General features: G+C 42.0%; 1 protein-coding gene, 1 long non-coding RNA gene and 1 pseudogene across 2 annotated transcripts; 2 read left to right on the forward strand and 1 right to left on the reverse strand.

Moving 5' to 3' along the window:
- The first annotated feature begins 4,082 nt into the window (after positions 1–4,082).
- On the forward strand, positions 4,083–4,610 carry LOC133914759 (protein TRACHEARY ELEMENT DIFFERENTIATION-RELATED 7A-like). Its single transcript, XM_062357783.1, has one exon. It carries the CDS (start codon positions 4,083–4,085, stop codon positions 4,608–4,610), a length of 528 nt encoding a protein of 175 aa, XP_062213767.1.
- A 4,664-nt stretch (positions 4,611–9,274) lies between these two features.
- On the forward strand, positions 9,275–10,009 carry LOC133914361 (uncharacterized). Its single transcript, XR_009909236.1, has 3 exons — positions 9,275–9,323; positions 9,446–9,504; positions 9,723–10,009. It is a non-coding gene; the product is annotated as an uncharacterized LOC133914361 (long non-coding RNA).
- Positions 10,010–20,829: 10,820 nt separating this feature from the next.
- On the reverse strand, positions 20,830–21,398 carry LOC133914760 (uncharacterized; annotated as a pseudogene).
- Between the last annotated feature and the right edge of the window lie 492 nt (positions 21,399–21,890).

Raw genomic sequence — 21,890 nt, forward strand, 5'->3', positions numbered from 1 at the left:
CAGGGTGGGGAGCAGGGGAGGTGAAGGGGAGGGTGGGGAGGCTAAGGTAGTTTGATGGGCTCGTTTGATATTGAGCTGAGGAGGATCGAAGGAGTTGGGTTGGATTTTGAGTAACTCATGGGTTTTTTTGACGAAATGCAAAATTTAAGCCTAATCTGATCGTAATCAGATACCCAACTCGATAGACTTGTGTAAAAAATAAAACCCCCATGTATATCTAGACTAGACGTACGGGTTCAATTGAGAGCCCTAATCCAAACGGAGTGTTTGTCATTTGTGGCGTGGGTGGGGCCCGCGCATATGCCGAGGAGACGTTCTGTTGGGGCGGGCCGTGGCATGTGGCATGTGAAGTTTGTGCAGGGGGGCTGAAGAGTGGCTGGCGCCTGTCGGAGTATGTGCAGGGTCCATGATGCAGAGACCGAAGGGCAGGGGAGCACGATGCTTACAGGAAGCACGCTTGATCCACGCGGAATGGGTAGGAAATCAAGCCCCCTTTCTGTAAAAAAAAAAAAAAACCCAAATCGGAAGGCTTTGCAAACGGGCTGTTTCCTTGCTGGTTCCATGTTCCTGACTTCCCTCTGCTTTGGTGTGATCTACTATGGCGGTATGGCTTGGCTTGGTGCTATAACCGCGGAAGAACGTGTCCAACTTTAATATTTCACGCGTGTTTTGTTCGGAGCAGGTAGATTGACGTGTGTGCGCACGATGCCGAGCTATTCGTCGCTAAGATTACGGGATCCTGGTGTCTTGACATTCACGAGTTCATCGATTCTACGTATAAATGTTGAAAGATATACGGTCATTTGACGATCCAGAACAAACCACAGATTTGCGCCTTTCATTATTTTTCGTTGCTAAATATTAGCGTTCATCAGCTGAGCCGTCCGAGCTCACTGTTCCTTTCCTTCGATGTAGCCTTCTTGTTCTGCTTAGTCGACTGCTTAGTCGACAACATGTGGCTCCGCGATTGTCGTTGGTGGACACAGTCGCACATGGGCCGAGCATTAATTTCTTTTGGACAAGTTCATGCACTTGTCACGCCGAGAATTTATCCGATCCTAACAATTATACACATATTTTATACCTATAGAATCAATTTAGAATATAATAATATAAAAAAGTAAAAAAAACAAAACAGAAATTTAAATACATAAATTCATACTATGATCATGTTATTTTAGAAGGAAAGAGAAAAAAGAGCGCCGAATAGGAGGGTGGAGATGATCGTATTCAGAGTTGGTCGTTTATAGTAACGTTGTGAAGGAGGATCAAAATGGTAACCGATTTATAAGAAAATAAAAATAATTCATATATAATACTTTAGTGTAAAGATAGAGCGACATGAATCATTTCTGTGGTAGACGATGGTGGAGGTAATATGCGGACAATGACATACCCTCTCTAGAAAGCTGATATTATAGGTGAAGTGTGGGAAGCAATATAACGTCTAGAGAAACAGGACAACGTATATATAGAAAGTGAATATTAGACGTCTAAATATGAAAGATACATAATGAGAAATTAAATATATATTTAAAATGTATGAAAGATAAATATTAGATGTTTGAAAGGAGGAAATGATCTAACTTTACATATGATCGTTTGATTAACTCGAGTAAACGATGAAGATCGATCAGATATGTTATAACTTATATATTTTATAGAAGTATAGATACTTCATCGGTGTGAGATCCGTGAATCATGGTTATTGTTTTTTCGGTCTGCTAGAAGCTAGTTCTAAATTCGAAGTTCAAAATTTGCTTTACACTGTTAGAATTTAAAGCTTGTTTATGAAACTTCCGCGAAAACCTTCTGCAAACCTGTATAGATTAAATTTTGTTCTGAAACTAACTAAAACCTGCTCATGGAGCCCCCTTTGTTAGAATCGCAGTATCTTTTCATCCACTGCACGAACTCGAAGTTGTCAAGGGGTCTTCCTTTGATTAGCTTATTGGCCTCAATGTGCTGCGATAATTTGAAAGGAAACAACAAAAAAATAAGATCCCAGTAGCACTAACAGCCCCTATAAAGTAACAACTGGTAACCTAAACAAGAACCCAGCGAAATATAACAGACTAACTCATGGTTCCAAGTTTTTCAATTGAAACCGAATGCATAGTGTTTGATTTTTCTCGTCATCTAACGCTACAGCAACGTGACTTCAACAAACACAACCTGCTTTGGAGTAGCAAAGGAGACAAGAAAAATTAAGCTCCCAGTAGCACTCCTCCTTGAAGTGGTGATCTAAACAGGAAACCCACCAAAAGTGGCCATGAAAGATACCTAGCAAATTATCAAAGGCCAATTCATTATTTTATCTGATGAATGGTAACATCACAGAGTCTAGCGTCCTTAGCATTTGGACAAACTAATGCTCGCTGCAGAAACTAACGCACTGAACAACACGGGCACAGGTAGCATCACATGGCCTGAGTCAACTCTCATTATAACTGAACAATCAGAGCACACAAGTACAGCAACCTGATTCAATCAATCAATTTCTACTCAAGGAGAGAGGGGAAAGAGACCAGCCTCACCTTGGTGATCTTGAGCTATCTGAACACGTCCTGAAGCACCTTATAGTTCTGGATCATGTCATACTCGTTCTCGTCATATAGTTCTGAACGCGTCCATCGGCTGGCACCGCCCCCGGGCATGCCAGCCGATGGACACGGCACACGGGGGCAGTGCCGATGCACAAGGTCAACTTCGATGCCGATGTCCTTCTGTTGGTCTCTTTTCCCCCTTTGCTGCTTTCCCTTCTCTCAGAAGCATTGTAGCTGTGTAAGACATCCAGGGCAGAACAACAAAATCTTTATTATTCAGATAATTTGACAATATATTGATCGCAAAGTACAGCTCGATTTCAATTGGTGATAAAACTCAACACCAAGAACTGCTCATGTTGGGGTGAGACATGCACATGAAGTAGTTAGCATTTGGTATTGCTACCAGATGAAATTCAGTTCATATCCATCTCAGCAAGATAGTATAATGAATTGTACTGGAAATAAAGGAAAAAGAAAGATGGGTTCAAATTCAGCTCGTGTCCATCTCAGTAGACAAATATCTACACAGGGATTTGCATTAGCAATATACACTAACATTGTATAATATAACTATATCATTCGCTGTTTTTAGATTACCCATGAGAGCATCACATCACTTGCATTGCACTTAAAGGTATGTCCAAGCCTTGTTGAGTGAGGAACTCGATAAGTTTGTTCAGTGACCACAATTTTTTATAAGAACGGATAGATTTGCTACAAAAAATCATTCACTCCATGACCATTCAATAGATTCAATAGATCTATGCAAGGATGAGGAGGAACGGAAGGGGTTTGCGCTCACTTGGGATAGCAATCACAGGAGAGAGAACTACAGGTCGACAGAAGGAGGGAGCTCCTGCGATGGCCGAGCATCATGCTGCGGCGGTCGATGATGACCTTTCGACGGCGCTAGGAGAAAATAAGCGATGGGTGCCCTACGGCGAATCGATCCATGCAGAAACCAGGTTGCCTCTTCAGCCCATGGTGATGCGTGTCCAGGCGAACTCAGGGCCCCTGGGCGTGGACTCGGTGAGAAGAACAGCCGCCATGTCGTCTGTCACACCCCAAAATTTCAATTTTGGGATGTGAACGTTTCCAAACAATAAAATAGCATTTTGTTATTTATTTAAAAGTCTTTCCTAATTTTGGCATTTTAAAAAGAGTTTATTTCTTAATGATAAAATATTTTATTTGGATTCAAAGCTTTCCAAAATGCCTCTCTAAAATTTTCCTAGATTTATCTAAGTGTTTTGCTATTTAAATGGATTTTATTTTTTGCTTTGTTTTTTCTGAAAATGCGTTGATTCTTAAAACCCTAAAATCCTCTTGGGCCCGAACCTAAATTCTAAGCCCAGCCTGAACTCTAAACCTAGCCCACCTAAATCTAACCCAACCCAGCCTCACTCCCCCGGCCCCTCTCTCAGCTTGGGCCGAGCTGGCCGAAGCCCAACTTCCTTTCTGCGCACTCCCTGTAGCTAGGTTGCAACCGGCCCGAGGCCCAACCGACAGCCGCCTCCCTCTCCTCTCACTGCCATGATGGGCCTGCTCATCATTCGCCACCTCCCGCCTCGCTCGCAACCTCCCGCGCACGACCTCCACATCGCACCCACGTGCCTGCTCCCTCCCTCTCCATTTAAGCCACAGCTGAACCTTCCCCCTTCGATTCTGCACCCCATCCGCCGTCTTTTGCCCCGCCTCTGCCTCCAGTGCACCACTGCTCGCCATCCTCATCAGCACGACCATCTCCGAGCGCCACCGCGCTCCATCTCTGCCGACAAGCCACCTTCGTCCTCCCCGAGTGGCTCTCCGGCACCAAAGGACCATGAGGAGCCGCCCTCCGTGCTTCCTGATGCACCTTCGTCGCCAGAACTGTCTCCCCGTTCGCACCGCCTCTTCGCGCCCTGCCCCATCTCCGACGGAGTTGAGCCCACCTGCGGCACCGTCACATCGATGCGGTGCCATGGAGTCAGCCCCATGTCGGTCTCATGCCTCGCTCTCCACCGCTATCGATCAAGTCACCTCCTCGCCGCCTTCCTCCATCGAGCGCACGCCTTGCTGTGATTCCAGCCAAGCCACAACCCCACGGTCTCACTACGGCGTGGTGACCTCACCAGCACCCCTCCTCATCATTCCCAAGCTCCCAATCGCCGGCAACCATCGCCGGGGAAAGCACGACCGATCTCCTGCTTTGCTCTCTCTCTCTCTCTCTCTCTCTCTCTCTCTCTCTCTGATCCCCTCTCTTTCTCTCGGTGAGAATCACATAGAACCCCCTCATTTCTCTCTTTTCTCCCTATCTTTATTTTTGTACTCATAATGTTTACAAGTTAGCCCCTATTATCTATGGTTAATTCTGTTCCTAGTCCTTTTAATTCAAATACAAGTTATCTCTTCAATACTTTCCAGCGAATTTCATCCAAATTCAAACACCACTCTAGATATTCATCTTCTTCATTATATTTCAGTGGTTCGTACTCTTTTCATGTCCGACAATTAATTTTTGTCTCATAACACAATATAATTTCTAAGTATTATTTTAATAGTTGGATGCATATCATATGACTTCGATGTGTAAGAGCTCACATATCTTTGCACATCGGATATGAATTAAATATTGAAATAATATTTATTAAATTATATAAGATATCACATGTCAATATTCTCGGACATCCTTATACGTCCTTCTTCGATATGACCTTAGTTTCTGTCGTCTTCATGTTAAATCCAGTTCTTTCTTTTTCAAAAGCCCCAACCCATTGTTCTTTCCCCTTTTGATTTGCAAATTAGGTTTTATTTTGTATTTATTTAGTTTTACTTTTATTTGCATGTTTCCACGAGTACAGTACGACGTGTATAGAAGAATCGATGATCTACAAGTTCAAGACTTTGGTGACATTGAGCAGCACTTCGAATAAGGCAAGTGTCCTTGATCACATTAACCCCGTTATAGGAAAGAGTGTCTTTTACTTTCTAAGTTGCATGCTTGTCAATAGGAATCACATGGCTAGGGTTTACTAGATTCTTCCATGATTATCCTTGTCGCATGTGTTGCAGTTTGGGTGTTGTGGGTAGAAATGCTTAGTCGTGCTATCGAGTCATGTGGTTTAAATGTATCTGTTTAATGGTCTATGCAACATGAACTAGTCTGGTAATCTTGGTAGCAACATGGATACCTAGGGACTTGGGCAAGTGGATCGAGGGTGGTTGTGACATTATGGTTATTTGGTTATGGTATTCTTCAGTTGGCATGTGGACGCATTCTAGGCGGTTTGGTTACTCTGGTATTCATGATGGTTATTTTACCCCTGTGGCTAGTGGTAGTCTTGCCCAAGTAAATAGTTAAGGACCGGTTCATGGACATGTAACCCGACACAACAACGCAACCACAAGGCCTATATGGGTACGGCCTGGCCAATTGATTAGCCACCCCTCCGGTTCTGTGAGCACCTTTGGATGGTTGAGTGGCACAAGAGGGGGCTTCTGCACTGATGGAATTGTTGTTAGCGGTGAAACCTCAGTGGGTGCTTGCAGTTTGGTAGGAGCTTTATAATGACCTTGTAGTGATCTCCTGGCGCACACCTCGGAAGTGTGTAAGTGCATGCCCAGCACGGCAACATGGAGACTATCACCTGGTAATGCGGGTGATGAAATCACGACTCGTGGGTAAAATATGCAGACTATGTAGAGTATAAAATTGATTGATCAGCTGTGCTCACGGTTAAGAGCGGGCTTGGACTTCTTCATGATTAGTGGGGATCTTCGATGGTTGGTTTTGGGTAGTCGGGTGGCAGTACCCCGATGAGTTGGTAGCCGGATATGGGATATCTAGTGAGTCTGGTAGTCGAATAGAATCCGATGAGTTGTTCCTTTAATGTTGGTGTCGTCACACATAGTAAATAGAATTGTTAAATCCCTTTTAAGTCCTAGATTAGGATATTATAGATGCAGTAAACCGGAGTCAAGCCTTTCTTATCTTAAGCCCTCATGGCATGCTTTCCCACACTTGCGGAGTACGATATATACTCACACTTGCTATTTCCAATAATAAATGATACTCAGTTAGAGAAGACTATACGGAGATCAAGGAAGATGAAGGCTACAAGAAAGAAGGAGCGTCCTAGGTCGCGTTGCCCCCAGTCGATTGTTTATGGTATGCCTAGAAGATCCATAGGAGTCCTCTTTTGTTCTTCTATCACTGTCTTGTAGACTCTAGTATTTATTTCAATAAAGTTATTTTGTTCGATACAGAAATATATATCACTTATAATGTCACCGCATGTATGATGAAACTGATCCTGGCGTACATCTGAAATGCACTTGGTTATTCTTTTGAAAAACCGGGCGTGACATCGTCGTGCTCTGCGCCGCCTTCGAGGACACCAACGCTGTCTATGTGAGGAACCGTCCAAACAGTATTCTAATTAATCATCAGGATGATCATTATTCATAATCACAACCTCAGTGATTAAACAGAATACCATCCCGGTAATCCCGGCATGTGTTTTGTGCCCAAGATCGAAACACATGCCTTTCCAACATGTATATCACGACATAGTTTAAGAAAGAGCGAGTAATTAAAGTTATATTACAAGTTCTTAAGCATGCGACCATTTGCAACAGTTTACACAAAGAGAAACTACGCAGCGAAAGATAAAACCTTAGCAACAACAAAAAGAGAGTGGAGCCATATGCCCTTAGGCTCCACCCCAAAAGCTATGCCTCACCAGAATATGATGCACTACTCTTGCCCACCACCTGCATCGGCAGGCATGAAGTAGCCAAACACTACATCACCCTCACCAGCAGAACCTGAAAGCACATGCATATAGAGCACATATACGTAGCTCGACTCTAAGGATTATGCATTGAGATGTTAGCAAGAGTAGGCTACAAGGTTAAGTAAAACATATGCGGTAAGCAACTTAGACACATATGTGTGAGCACCTATACTTAACTCCAAAAACAACTGCCTTTCTACCCTGTAAACCACAACTTGAATATGTATGTATAGTAACCATAGTACCTCATCAACAAACCACCAACCAAAACTATCACACCATAACCTTATTCCACATTTGTAAACTCTACGACCGATACAAATAAAACAATAGCATGCTCATGACCGAGAGTGCGGCAATTCGAATTGTTTTTACACCTTGCAGGGGGTACAACTTTACCCACACGACTCAAGAACCATTCGGCTTGTGCTACTCACGAAAGTACACACAATGGGGGTACTCGAGTCAACCTTTCTCATACCCGGAACCACCCACTAGCAATGCCCCTATGGCACCGGGGTTACCGCAAGCGTGTCCCGGACACCTTCGGCTCCCCGCCACCTTGCTTTTCCTTTTCTTTTTCTCTTACGCGTCATAGAGCCACAAGGCAAGTGTCGGCACAGCATATGATAATCGGCTTACCTTACCATTAGATCAGCATGTGGTGAGTATGGAAAGTGCTAGAGCCAACTGTATCGACGGACGGCCTTAAACGATGCAAGCGGTCTATGGCATCCGGGCTCCTCTCCCGAACTACCCAGAGGACTCCTCCTGGGTAGAAGATACCCCTAACATCGCCCACATCTTGCCTCAATCTCACATCTCAACCATTCATCTCAACCTCATCTTTGTATCTGTGAACAATGATTAAGCCCTAGGCTCGCGAACAACAGCAGTACCGTCGCTCGGCTTCTACCAGGACCTAAACATTACTAAGCATTTCGACTAAACCTTGAAGCTAGACACAACTATATCATCAAGGCTACAAGGATAAGGATTCATCAATAAGTCAAGGTAGCATAATTTATCAATTTTAGACTCCATTTAAATTGAACAAAGGGTGTAGTATGCTTAGATGCTTTCCTTGCTGCTCCGAGGTTTGCTTGATACTTCCCGAACAGAACTCGCAGAAGTGGTGTGCCTCGGTGTCGCCCTCGATCACACTCGCGTCACGCTTTGGACCTTCGTTCGCTTAAAGAAGAACGCGTGCAATGATGAGCATGAAGGAGGTACAATGCTTCATGACATGAGTTTTAAAGTATTAACAGTTTCCTTAACTTTACTTATTGTTAAACATTTACTATTTTCTGGATTAATTAAGCTTAAAATAAAGCTTAGCCCTAATTAGAAAATTAACTATGCTTAGCATGAGTGTACGCATTTTTACTGAACAGGGCATAAATTAACAATATTTACAAAATTGATTTCATCAACTTTGGAGTTACCAATATTTAATTATGGATTAATAAAGCTCGAAATTATTTTATTAACCCATGCAATTTAAATACAAATTTCATAGCTCCCAGTATTTTTAACATGTAGATAATGATCATATAAAGCTAACAAAATTTGTTTCATGATTTTTGGAGCTGTATACAATTTTCTATGTATTTTACAAGTTTAAGCCGAATTATGTGTTGAACCAAAATTCAATTTCGCATTTTCTGGAATATATGAATTAAAAATAGCCGGGAATTCTTTTTGCACCCAAGCCGAGCTAGCCATAGTCGCTGACAGTGGGCCTGGTGGGTTTGACCACGGGTCAAAATCGACGAGGGCGGGGTGACACAGTGTCGGCGGCACGGCCCGGCATCGCCGACGGTGAGCGGCGGCACGGTGCGGTCAGAGGAGGGCATTGGCGGCACCAGCGTGACATAAGGAACTTGATTGAGGGTCGTGTGGTTGCCGGCGACGACCGGAGGGCAACCATCGATGGCAAACTGCGGCAATCAAGGGACCGTGCTCAGACATCTATGTCAATTTGGAGGTCACTCTGGAGGTATGCATAATGCATTCAAATCAGCATCACATTATAGCATCTAGATGGACGAGTTCACCAGTGTTGTATTGTGAAATTCCCTCAAAGAATGAAAGAACACTAAAGCTATCTGTTTATTATAGGTATACACCAAGCCATTCAGCTTGCTTCCATTGCCTGCGGTGGAGAAACCAGGCAACTTGTGCGTAGGCCTTTATATTCTTGAGATTTCTTAAAGTTCACCAAAAACAAACGCTGCAAGAGATTTCTAAAACTAGCTCTCTGAAGGATCGCATCGAGACGCTTAGGCGCGTAGTACATCTCAAATTATGCTAGCTAATGTTTTACTTTGAGGCTGGATCGATGTACACTGTCACTGGTATCACTTTGGTTTAACATTTGCAGTGAATTTTTTGGCAGGCTGATGCAATGCTTACTGGACAGGCTTGTTCCAATGCAGGGGGAGCAGCTGCTGAGAGACTACCATTCCTGGGTTCAGCAGCAGCCTGAAGCTTCTTCATGAGTTAGAGGGCGACGACCATCCTATGGCTTGAGCACTTCGACGGTCAGATGGCGTCAAATTCAGAGCTCCGGGAAAGAGTTGTGGGGATCCATGTTGGGATGGTTGATGGGAAAATTGGTTGCTGATGTATACTATACAATTGATGAAGGATTTAGCAATGTTCGAATATATGAGAATTTCTGAATCAGGATGCTTAATTTTCGGGGCATGAACTGATCGTCCATTTGTGCTTGTGTTCAGTAACTCAGAGATCAAATTATATAACTTCTGTTTGTTACCTTAAAAAAATTATAGAAGCACAGTAAAAGCAGAGATTCAAGTCACCAGCAAGAATAAAATTGAGTAAATACAAATTCATTCTGCTCGCAGTCTGCTATGAGGCTGTAAAACTCTCTTCTTAATATCCATATCTATATTCCTATAGCTTAGTGATTCAGGCTATGTGTAAATGCATGTTGGAGTCATTATATTTTTTTCATCTTCATTCTTCCCTTCGAATCCTTTTTCAGGAGTGCAAATTTGCCGCGGCAGGTCTAGATAATTGGCAGAAAGCTTGCTATGTGCCGACATCGTCAGACAGCATGGTCCTTGAGAATGCATGTTGGTCATCGCTTTCAGAATCTGGTTCAGAAAATTTTGTAAGAATCAGGTTGCTTGGGCAACCCCACAGGTCGATCAGCTGCCACCAAGGTTTGTTACCACCCACTTTATGCTCTTTCGCTTTATTCTGAAGGAAGGCTTGATGTGTCTACTGAGCATTGTAATGTATCCTATCCAGCACAGGGCATACCGCCCCGGGATTGACAATCTCCTGGTCCTTCTCATCAGAGGCATTCTCATAGCCATGCCGATAGTCTTATCTATAACTATGGCTATTGGATCATCATTTGTGGATCATCATATCTGTCACATTTTGGTTTCTTTATCTCTGATATGATTTCTGCAGGGAGCTATCACAAATGGCATGGATGTTCTTTGTAGTGATAAAACTGGAACATTGACCCTGAACAAGCTTACTGTGGATAAGAATCTCATTTTTTTAAGGGAAAAACAGTAGGAGAAACCTTTACTGTGGTAAATATATACATATAAAGAGAAAGAACACTCAAAGTACGACAGTCATATTTTGGTTTTACATATGTATGGCACACGTGCGTTGTTACTAGTGACAGAAAAACGTGTAGAAGGTTTCTGTTATCTGATAACGGAAAAAGGAGACTCCCCGTTTTGTAAAGAATGTAATGTTACAACTCAATATAATGAGGAGAATAAACTATTTGCCACCGCAAATATTGCTTGAGTATGATATTGTGGTCACAGGTACGTGTTTTGATGTGATGAACGCACCATAAAACTATCGAGAACTGCATGCTAGTTGGTACTCGGTCCTACCACTTAGTGCACACTTATATACAAATGCTAATACTGACCATTTTTTTAAAAAGAAAGTTTATTTCATTAAACCAATGAAATTGTCTCAGTCTCTACATCTAAGAACGTATCTGACTGCTCCTTATTACAAAAGTTATTGCTTTGGGATAAACTCTGTCTACCAAAAACCAACACACGACACAACAAAAAAGGAAATTTAACTAAACAGGCATGTTCATCATTAAATATTTAATCTATTGCTAAATCTCCATCCAAATTTAGCGAAAATGTCCATCGAGACGGTCCCCAAACAACGACATGCCACCCTCATCGAGTCTCTTTCCTCCTCCTTTTGGAGTAGTGACCAAAAGCGAATCCAGTAGGTACACCTATGATAACCTGCATAGAAGAGTGGTTTGGCGTTCTATCAAAAATAACATCACTCTAGTAAAGCTAAATTAGCCAACAAATGGCAGCTGCTTCAACAATAATTTGTTTCTTGAGATATTTCCCGATTCCATTTAGCCATGACCCAAACATATTAGCAACATCTGTCGGTGGTCGTAAACCAAAAGAATTTTGGACAATTCTCCAAATGAACTTAGCAAAGTTGTTAAAAAAAAAAGAGATGTTGAATTGTCCCGTGCAATCACAAAGACAACATCCTTCATTGTGTTGCCAATTTCGTCTCATTAAGTTATCTTTTGTAAATATCACCTCTCTATGTAAGTAAAAAAAATCTTTATCTTTAGTGGAAGACGCAAACACCATAAAAAATTGTTGCTTTGTATAATGTTATCATCAAGCATTGCTTTGTACATAGTATGAACCGAAAGTTGTCTATTCTGGTGTAGAGACTAGCTAAAACGATTCGGTTCATCAGTAAGTCCGATGTTATCAACCTTAGCTATGAGACTGTTCTAAGCTTCTAATTTGTTCCCAATCAATATCTTCAAAAATAAATATTGATTGGCTCATAACTAAGAACCACCGAGATAGTACCATGTTTTCTATTAGCAACATTATACAAGATGAGATATTGTTCACTCAAAGTGGTTAAATCTAACCATATATCCTCCTAGAATCAGATTTGAGTGCCATTTTGTAATCTAAATTTCTCATAGCTAAGGAAAAGATCTTTGACATTTATTAGTCCAGACCAGAATTGTGAATCCTCTAATCGTTTCTTCACCTGAGCTATAGTCTTATTACCTAGATATTTCTTTCTAATTAATTGTTGCCATTGCCCATCTTCATTGACCAGTTTGAATAACCATTTGCTGTGGACACCTAGATCTTGAATTCCCAAGCCCCCTTGGTCTTTTGGTCTATATAGAATATTTCACTTAGCAAGTCTATACTTTCTCTTATGTTCATCAACTTGCCAAAATAACCTAAATTGTTAGTAGTCCAATTTCTTGAGAACCCCTTTTGGTATCTAAAAAAAGACATCGTGAACATAGCTAGACTGCTTAAGACAGAATTGATTAAGACTAAGCATGCTTATAGGATAAATGTTTGCCTTTCTAACTACTCAGTTTCTTTTCAAACCTCTCTCCTATTATCTTCCAATCTCTATTACTTACTTTCCTATGATGCATCGGGATCCCCAAATATCTAAAAGGGTAATCCCCCATCGCACACCTAAACACCTGAGTGTATTGTTCTTCATGATCTTTCGCATCACAGTAACTGAATAATTCACTTTTATGAAAATTGATTTTAAGCCTGATAACTGCTCAAAAGTACAAACAAGAGCTTCATATTCTTGGCTTGTTCAAGATCATGTTCCATAAATAGGATTATATCATCTGTATATTGTAAAATAGAAAGACCATTATCTATTAAATGGGGAACCACACCACGTATCTGACCATCTTCTTTAGCTCTTGCTATTAAAATTGCTAACGTGTCAATGATCAAGTTAAACAAAATTGGAGATAGAGGATCTACCTGTCTTAGTCCTTTCTTGGTTTGAAAACAACATCCAATGTCATCATTTATTTTGACCCCCCCCCCCCATACTTCCTTTTGTTGCAAACTATTCAATCCAAGTGCACCATTGGGTTGAGAAGCCCTTCATCCTTAAAGTTTGATGTAGAAAAGACCATTTAACCTTATCATATGCCTTTTCAAAGTAAAGTTTGAGGATTACCCCATTTAATTTTTTCCGGTTCATCTCATGTGATGAAGGGCTTATCATATGCCTTAAAGTTTGATGTAGAAAAGACCATTTAACATTATCATATGCCCTTCATCTTTTAGTCCTAACTACCCCTTCCATGATATTTCTTCCTGGCATAAACACAATTTGTGAAGGTCTAATTATATTTTTGGCAACACTTGTGATCCTATTCACTCAAACCTTAGCAAAGATCTTAAAGCTCACATTAAGCAGGAAAATAGGACTAAACTGTTTTATTTGTGCCGCATCTTCAGTTTTGGCAACAAGGTTATAACCCCAAAATTAAGGCTGAAGAGAGGCAAAGTTCCTTTATGGAAGTCATAATAGTTCCATCAGGTCATTTTTAATGACTTCCCAAAATACCTGATAGAATTCAGCTGGGAATCCTCTGGTCCATGTGCTTTGTTATGTTTCATTTGGAATATTGCTTCTTTCACCTCTTTTTCAGTAAAAACATAGTCAACATCTCATTATCAGCACTAGAAACTTTGGGAACATCAGATTTATGATCTTCAACCATAGTAACATCAGAACAATCGGATGGACAAAAAGGCCTTGATAGTACTGTGTTATGTATGATTTCAATTGTTTCTCTCCTCTAATAATTTGATCCACATGTTCTAACTTTCCATGTCTTTCTATGTTTCCCGTTTGCTACCAACTAAAAATATTTTATATTACAATCTCCTTCTAGAAAATTAGTTGTTTTGGCACGCTGGTACCATTTAATTTCCTCCTCCCTAAGCAACTGAACCAATCTCTCTTTCAAGTGGTGTTTTAGATCGACTTCATGAGGTTTTAGTAAAGTTGTTTCAGCCTTACCAAGAAAGTTTACTTTCTCCAGAAGTTCTTGTTTTTTCTTTTTTTATAAGCTCCACTCACATTTTTCCCACCCTCTAAGGAATTGGGGGGAGTCTTCTTATTTTGTTTTGCCATTTTTGCAGAGATGAACTCCCCTGTCCTCCTGCTGCCAAATCCGAGCTACTAGATCATAGAATCCATCTCGAGTTAGCCAGCCAAGTTCAAATTTGAACATATGCTTATCCCCCCCCCCCCCCCCCCGATTTGCATCCCCTGAATCAAGAATTAAAGGCGTATGGTTAGAAATATCATGGGATAGAGCTTCGATCGTTGCTTTGGGATAGAGCTTCGATCGTTGCTTTGGGATATTTGAGTTCCAATTCCGTGGTGACTAGGATTTTATCAAGCTTCTCATACGTCGATGTTTGCATAGAACTTGACCGTGTGTATTTATGACCAGACAACTGTAGTTTTCTCAAATCCAAGCTTTGAATTATAGCGTTGAATAAAAAAGGCCACCTGCCATCATATTTGTCATTACTTTTTCATCCGGGTTTCAGATTATAATAAAATCCCCCCCCCCCAATCATCATTAGTAATGATTCAACTGTACATGCATGGACCGGTTCGGATAAAAAAATTTCTTTATATTCTTGTTGTGCAGCACCATACACCGCCATCAAAACCCATTGGAAACCATCTGACCTATTTTTTAGATTGATCTTAACATAATAATCTCTATGTGTTATAGTTCCAATGTCAAAAAGTCCAAATTAACACCCACCAATATTCCCCCCGATCTACCATGAGGAGGTGACCAACTCCATAGGAAATTCCTTCCCCCGCAAAAGCACCTAAGATCAGCATCATAGAAATTATCTGTACCTATCTCGAGGATAACAATAAAAACCTAAGCTTTGTTCAATAGAAGTATCATATAAGAAATTAAATTTAGCGGAGTTTTAAAGACCTCTGTTATTCCAAAAGATGCCCTTCATTGAGAACATTATGATCTTTTCTTAACCGATACTCCTTTTTGTTTATTTTTCTTCTTCTTCTGTGAGGTAGAAGTTTTTTCCCTTGGTGTGGCTTTAAAGTCACCACTATGGTGGCTGCCATCATCATCCATAACCTCTTTCATTATTTCACCACAAATGTGACTAAGGGAAAGGTTATCGAATCCATCATCGCTATCGGAGTCAGAATCATGCGTAAAAAATTCTAGATCATCCTCTTTAGCACCTAACAACTTATTTTTAGGAGTAAAAGAAAATCATTCCAATTCTATATTTTTAAGTTGATTAACCCGCACCCCCACTTCATCACTACTGTTACCTAGTGAAATACCTAATTATGTATATTCGATGAAATGCGGGAATATGAAAAGGACAAAATTGAATTTTCCATACCATTTGTTATAGAGTCAAGATTGCGCCATGCCTTCAGTTTCTCCACCCTCTCAAGTGAATTTTCATCCACAGACACCTCCCTCCTCTCGCTCCATCTGGATGGGACTGGAGGTGTAGTTGTAGGTCTTTCTGCTTGGCTCTTTTCTAGATTGGATGTCGCCAAAATTTCCCTTGCAGCTTGAGTCTTCTGCTACTCTTGGCCTAGAACTTGCTGGTTCGACTTCGCACCCTCCAGGTTGAGGTCCAAAGGCTGGGCACTTTCACCAGCGGCTTGAAGATCTCGGTCCAGTCCATGAACCACAACTGCCTTCGCTTGAACTATAGTTGCACCTGGTGAGCAGTCTTGGCCCAAGTGGATAGGATCTTTGGCTCCTGTTCCTGCTCTGTTGGCCCATGCAGTCTGTTTGTCCTGTTGATCTGGGCCTTCTTCACAACCAGCTCCTACCTTAGAGTATCTCCAAGAGACCCTAAAACTCACTCCCTATATCCTTATATAGGGAACCATCCCTAAAAGATTCTCTCCCTAAATGTCATTTATCTCCAATAGACTCCTAATACCCTATTCTCCATATGTCCTCTACTATGTCACCGACAGATAGACACCCACCCGTCATCTCTCTTTTCTCTTCACGAGCAAACAGAGCAAAGGACATTAGAGGGATCCTGTTTTCGATGAGGGTCTTGACACAGTGGCCGGTTTCTGAGTCATAGACACGGCAAAGGAAAGCCGTCACCCTCCCACACGCTCTGCCGCCGCGATGCCTCCCTTCTCGACAGCAACCACTGCCTCCACCTTCACCTCCGTCACCTCCCACCTCAACCTCCTCGTGATCCTCTCCTCTTCCTCCCTCTTCTTCCTCTATAAATCCCTCCTGGCCTTCGAAGCCGGCGTCCCTATTAGGTCATAATTGTGATTTTGGTTATTAATAATAACATAGTCAATGGGACTAACATGTTTGTCAAGAATATATGTTAGTAGGTCTCATAGATGCAATACATAAATAAGCCACCGTAGCCGGGATAAAGTTGGATTGAATTGGAGAAGTCCCAAAAAGATTTGCCTTACTGGATGGTCCGGTGCTTTATGTGTTGAACTCACTGAAGCTTTGATTGCTTATCAAGACTGAAAGAGGATAAGTTCACCGGATGCTCCAATGTATAAGTTGATGAATCACTAGATGAATTCTTGGGTGACATGTGGCCAAAATTGTTAGAAGTGTTATAACGGATGGTCCGGTATTAGTGTTGAAAGTGCACCAGAGCATATTTGGTAAAGGGTAGAGAGGCATGAAGACCTCACTGGAAGGTCTAGTGATCAGAGAAGATACACACCGGATCATTTTGTTCAGAGAAGGTTGCAGCCATTAAAGTTAAAGATCAAAGCACCAGATGGTCCAGTGATCAATGTATTGTACACACTGGATAATGAACAGTGCAAAGAGGCACAATGAAGATCAACGCATCGGATGGTCCGGTGATGAAGGTTGTGCACACCGGAGTATTATTTCTAGAGAGGGTTGCATTGGCTCGGTTGGGTGAAGTCAACTCACCGGATAGTCCGGTGATAAAGTGATGTGCACCGGATACTTACACCAGAGTAATTTACACCGAGAAGAAGTAAAGGCTTGAATGACTCAGGATAACTCACCGGATAGTCTGGTGATGAAGATGAAGTATACACCGGTGTGTCCGGTGTTCACAGAGGCTTGAGTGGGGTTCCAACGGCTAGTTTGTGAGACTGTACTTACCAGATGATACGGTATTAGTACTATTTTTCTCACTAGATCATCCAGTGTTAACAACATTTTTGAACCGTTGGGTTAACGGCTAGTGCGCAAGTTTGACACTATAAATTTCCACCCACTCGGCTATTTGAAGCTACTGGAGTCCAGAGAAGTTCATGTACACCTGAGAAGACATCCAAGCCACCAAAGTTCTTAAAGTGATTATCCAAGATGATTAAACACAAGATTAGAGAGTGTTTAGTGCTTATAGGCCTAGAGAGAGTGTTGCTAGGTGATTGCTGCCTAGAGAGTGGATCAAGGAGTGATCCAACCTTGTACCAAGTGGTAAGCCGGTACTTTGGAGTTTTGGTGACTCGTCAACAAGCTTGTTGACCCTCGGACTTAGTGTGGAGCGACGGTAAGGCGATTGTGCGGGGACGCAGCGACCTTTGCCTTGGTGACTCAAGCTTATCATGACGGTAAAGAACCAGAAGAGAGGCTAATGGTGAGACCTTACCTTGGTGGCTTGGTGGTCCATCCGGGTGGAGGCATTATCTTTGTAACTTGATAGCTCAAGAGCTGTGACCGGGTGCCGACCGGGAGCATATCCTTGGTGGAGCTCCAACGTATTCTAGGGTGGTATTTATGTCATCAAAATCCTTGTGCCGAGTTTGCTCTCTCTACCTTATTTACGTTTCCGCATTTACATTCTTGCAATTTACCTTCTTCGATAGGTTGCAAGTGCTTTGATCGGTAGAGTAGACACACCAAATAAACCTAGAGTATATTTAGATAGAAATTAATATAGGTTTATCTTGTGTTGTTTTTTAGAGCTGAAATAGTTCTAAGTGTCCTAATTCACATCCTCTCTTAGGATGTCACCGATCTGTTTAGTCCCCACCCTTGCCACTGACGCTGCTGCCTTTGAACCTAACGAGCTCCCCTCCGTCCCTCTCCTCCTCCTCGTCTCCACCCATGATGGTGGTGCGCCCCTGCCCACAACTGCTTTCCTCGTGCACTGGCTCGAGGAGTCCCCCTCTGACTTCCGCGCTAGGGCACTGCTCCTCTTCGTTCTCTGCTTCGCCGTCTTCATGGTCAGGTCCTGGGCCTACAGGGAGACCTTCAACACCGTCTCTCTGGCTTGAGGAGGCCGGTGCATGTGAGGAAGGGGCCATGGGAAGGAGAAAAGGAGATGGGCACGAAGACCCAAGCGGATGGGCGGGTGGGCTAGGGGCGGATAGGGAGTCGGACTCGCTCTAGAAAAGTAACTAACAAGGATGTCGTTTTTAGGCTTCGGTAATTTTAGGGAGACCTATTGAGAATCTTTTGGAGATCATTTTTTAGGCTAGAATCCCTAAATATAGCTATAGAGTGCTATATACAGAGTCTCTTGGAGATGCTCTTATCAGTAGCCCATGTGTGATTGTCTTCTTCAGATACCAGCATTAGGATAGGACCATCTGGTGACCACCACTGATCATCCCCATCAGTTGTAACTATATGTTCCCCTTTTAAAAAAAACCTCTTCAACCATCACCTCCACTCTCACATAGCATTCCCCCATCACACAACGACTGATTTCCTCAAAATTTTGATTTATAGCTATGCCAATAATTTTCTCCGCCTTCTTACGGTAAAATGCCTCCCATTAAGCCGTATTTAGACCTTGCACAAACCAAGAATCCAGTGCAGCTGTGTTTTGACTACCACTGGAAGTTGTTGATGTGTTGGCATCACTATTTTCAGGTGTTCCCACATTCTTTGGTCTTTTTCTTCCCCATTATGAGTTCTCACATCCGTATCCATCTTCTCCATCGCCGATGAAAACAAATGGTCGGGCACCACCATCGTGGGTAATTCTCGCTTGTTCTGCATCGTTGCTGGCTGTACCGACTTAAATGAAGGTGGAACAGATTGACACCCCTTAATATTTTTGTGATAGTCTAGAACAGTTGCATCACCGAGCATTCTTGGAGATGAAATACAAGGTTTAGGCAATGGATCATGACATGGTTTCTAACAATGTTGCACTAGGTTGGCAACAATCTTCCAAGCCATGGAGCCACGGCTGGTAGCCCATGCACCCGAGCCAGAACCTCGAACCTCACCGTCTTCCTTTTGCAATTGCGCCTCAGCTTCCATCACTTGTTTTTACCATGTATCCTTATTTGACCACCATGTGAAGAATCTCCACATAAGTTGGTGTAGTATCGAAGTCTCCATCATCTGCCGGCAATCTCCAGAACTTTGAGGCCCATGCTGTCGATCAGCCAAAGGATCAGAGCCGCCTCCGAACCATGGTTGCCCCTGCAAACATGAAACTAGTGTACGTACCTCCGGTGACTGAGCAATCACCATCGAGCTCTCCACCCTTCCTTCCCGCATCGTTGTCGAGATCCACTGTGCCTCATCCTCTTCATCCGGCTATAACTGCGGTGTCGGTGGTGGCGCCATTGTCAGCCTGCGCCCTCCCTTTATCAGACGGATCATCCCATGAATCCCTTATGTAGTTATAATACCAACATAACTATTACATACATAGATATCTAAACCTATTCTAGATGGCTAGCCTTTTCTTCTCACGGTGTTACCATGATAAAAAGTTGTTGTGATTCTAAAAACTGGAGCACTCGTTTTAAATAGTAACAACTTAAAAGCTAAATATTAAGAGACTTCCGGTCTTGTGGCTACCATGCCAACACCCTCAACTAAAGCATCACACAGGTCATCGTTAAGATACTCTTAAAGGAAGCCTAATGCCTACTGGGATCATGATTGGAGTTTGTTATTGTATGAGTGCAAGACACCACTATTTATAGGGCTATAAGATTAGTGTCAATATCCTAACTATACATCATTCATCACCAATTTCTATCTTGATATTTTAGATAAAACATCATGCCTATAGATTATGGGCTACTTCAGTAGCAAACTTGAGGTCTTTCACAGGGTCATGCATCATGAAGAGAATTCCCAGTTTTGATGGTGGTAAATCCTTGTGAGGATATGGAGTATTTATTGACCACCTCAGTGTGCTGATGTCTAAATACACAGATAGATACTTGCCATGTTCATGTAACAACATTTTTGGATTCTTCGTGATTGTGTCCAGGTTGCAGGCGTGGTAGCATCTCGCCTAGTTGATATGAAATTGCTAAAAATACCAGCTAGTAATTTGAGACAATTCATACAGTGAGCCGTTCTTTCTATTTGTATTTGTTTCACCAAATCTTCAACAAATATGCAGAAAAAGAGTGCACAAATCACATAATGACCAAACCACTACATGATGCTGTGATGCATACAAGCATATTGCAACCACACCTTCAAAGGAATGAAAATAAGTCATGCTTAGAATTCATGCGGAAAACATTACTTGCTGCTCATTGAAACAGGGAAGACACATAACAGTAGTCAGTTCCAGCACAAAATCAATAACTAGACAAGTATTCATCCATTTCATGCAAGAATAAATAAATCAACTAAAACCAAAAATGAAAAACACACAATGACTTTAACGTGGCACAATCGACCAAGTCACCTTCACTGAGATAGAGGCAAGCTCAATCATTAATTATTGACTGGCGCATCTATGGATATTTGCTTATAAGGAACAATAGTGTTCAAGATCATTTTTAGAGCCTTTGTGATCTATCTTGAGCTTCAAATGCATCCAAGTATCCATCTTTACAGCAATAACAAATCTTCTTAAGCCACATGACTCACCAATAGTGCCATCAAAGAGCTGAATTTCTTTATGCAACCCACAAATAAAAATAAACAACTGAGAGATAAACTAAAACCACTATACACCTTTGATATGACAACTTCTATTGTGGCCTCCACTGTTTTGTAAACAAGTGCTAAAGTGATGTCGACCGCACCACAATCGCCGTTAATGCGATTTGTGAATGCACTCCATGGTGCGGTTAGCTAGCTATAGTCTGATGCTCCATCAATTAGCTGTAGATCATCTTCTTCATGCTCTCCTTTCTTGATCCTCATGTCAAACTCAAATAGAACAGAGTCACACATTAAGATGCCTCGCTTAGGGTAAGTCATCTCAATGAGAGAACCCTGAAAAATTATTGTTGTTTAGTAGCTCCAGATACTAAAGTAAGAATTATTATCTAAAGCATGATACTTCCCTTTCTAGCCAATTGTCAATCTATCTTGTACAAACGATAACATAAATTCAAAACACTGAAAATAAATCTGAGCTTTCCTACAAAAATAAGTTGGCTGCACATGAACTCAATGTTTGCTAAATTATGCGAAGAGAATTAACCATAAACTTGCATAAATAAGGATGATCCCATGATTCCCATAGTTATATAAAATCCTCCAAGGTACATGTGTTGCACACACAAATTCATCCACATAAATCACCAACAACTCATGTATTTATAGGAGTGAAGATAACATTGAACTCTGTCGAGCAGAGGACCCCTCTCTGGCGGTGCGAGGGGCGACTCCAACCTCTAGACAAACCTCCGCCGCCCTAGCTCATAGTCGGTCGCTCCAAGCGGTGGTGGTTGCAGCTCCCTTCTTCCTCTCTCACTTTCCTCCTCTCTC

The sequence above is a fragment of the Phragmites australis genome, chromosome 4 (genome assembly GCF_958298935.1).
Source record: "Phragmites australis chromosome 4, lpPhrAust1.1, whole genome shotgun sequence".
Lineage (NCBI taxonomy): Eukaryota > Viridiplantae > Streptophyta > Magnoliopsida > Poales > Poaceae > Phragmites > Phragmites australis.

Bases quoted from the DNA above. Each gene is read 5' to 3' on its own strand.
- LOC133914759 (XM_062357783.1), top strand. From the start codon at position 4,083: ATGATGGGCCTGCTCATCATTCGCCACCTCCCGCCTCGCTCGCAACCT.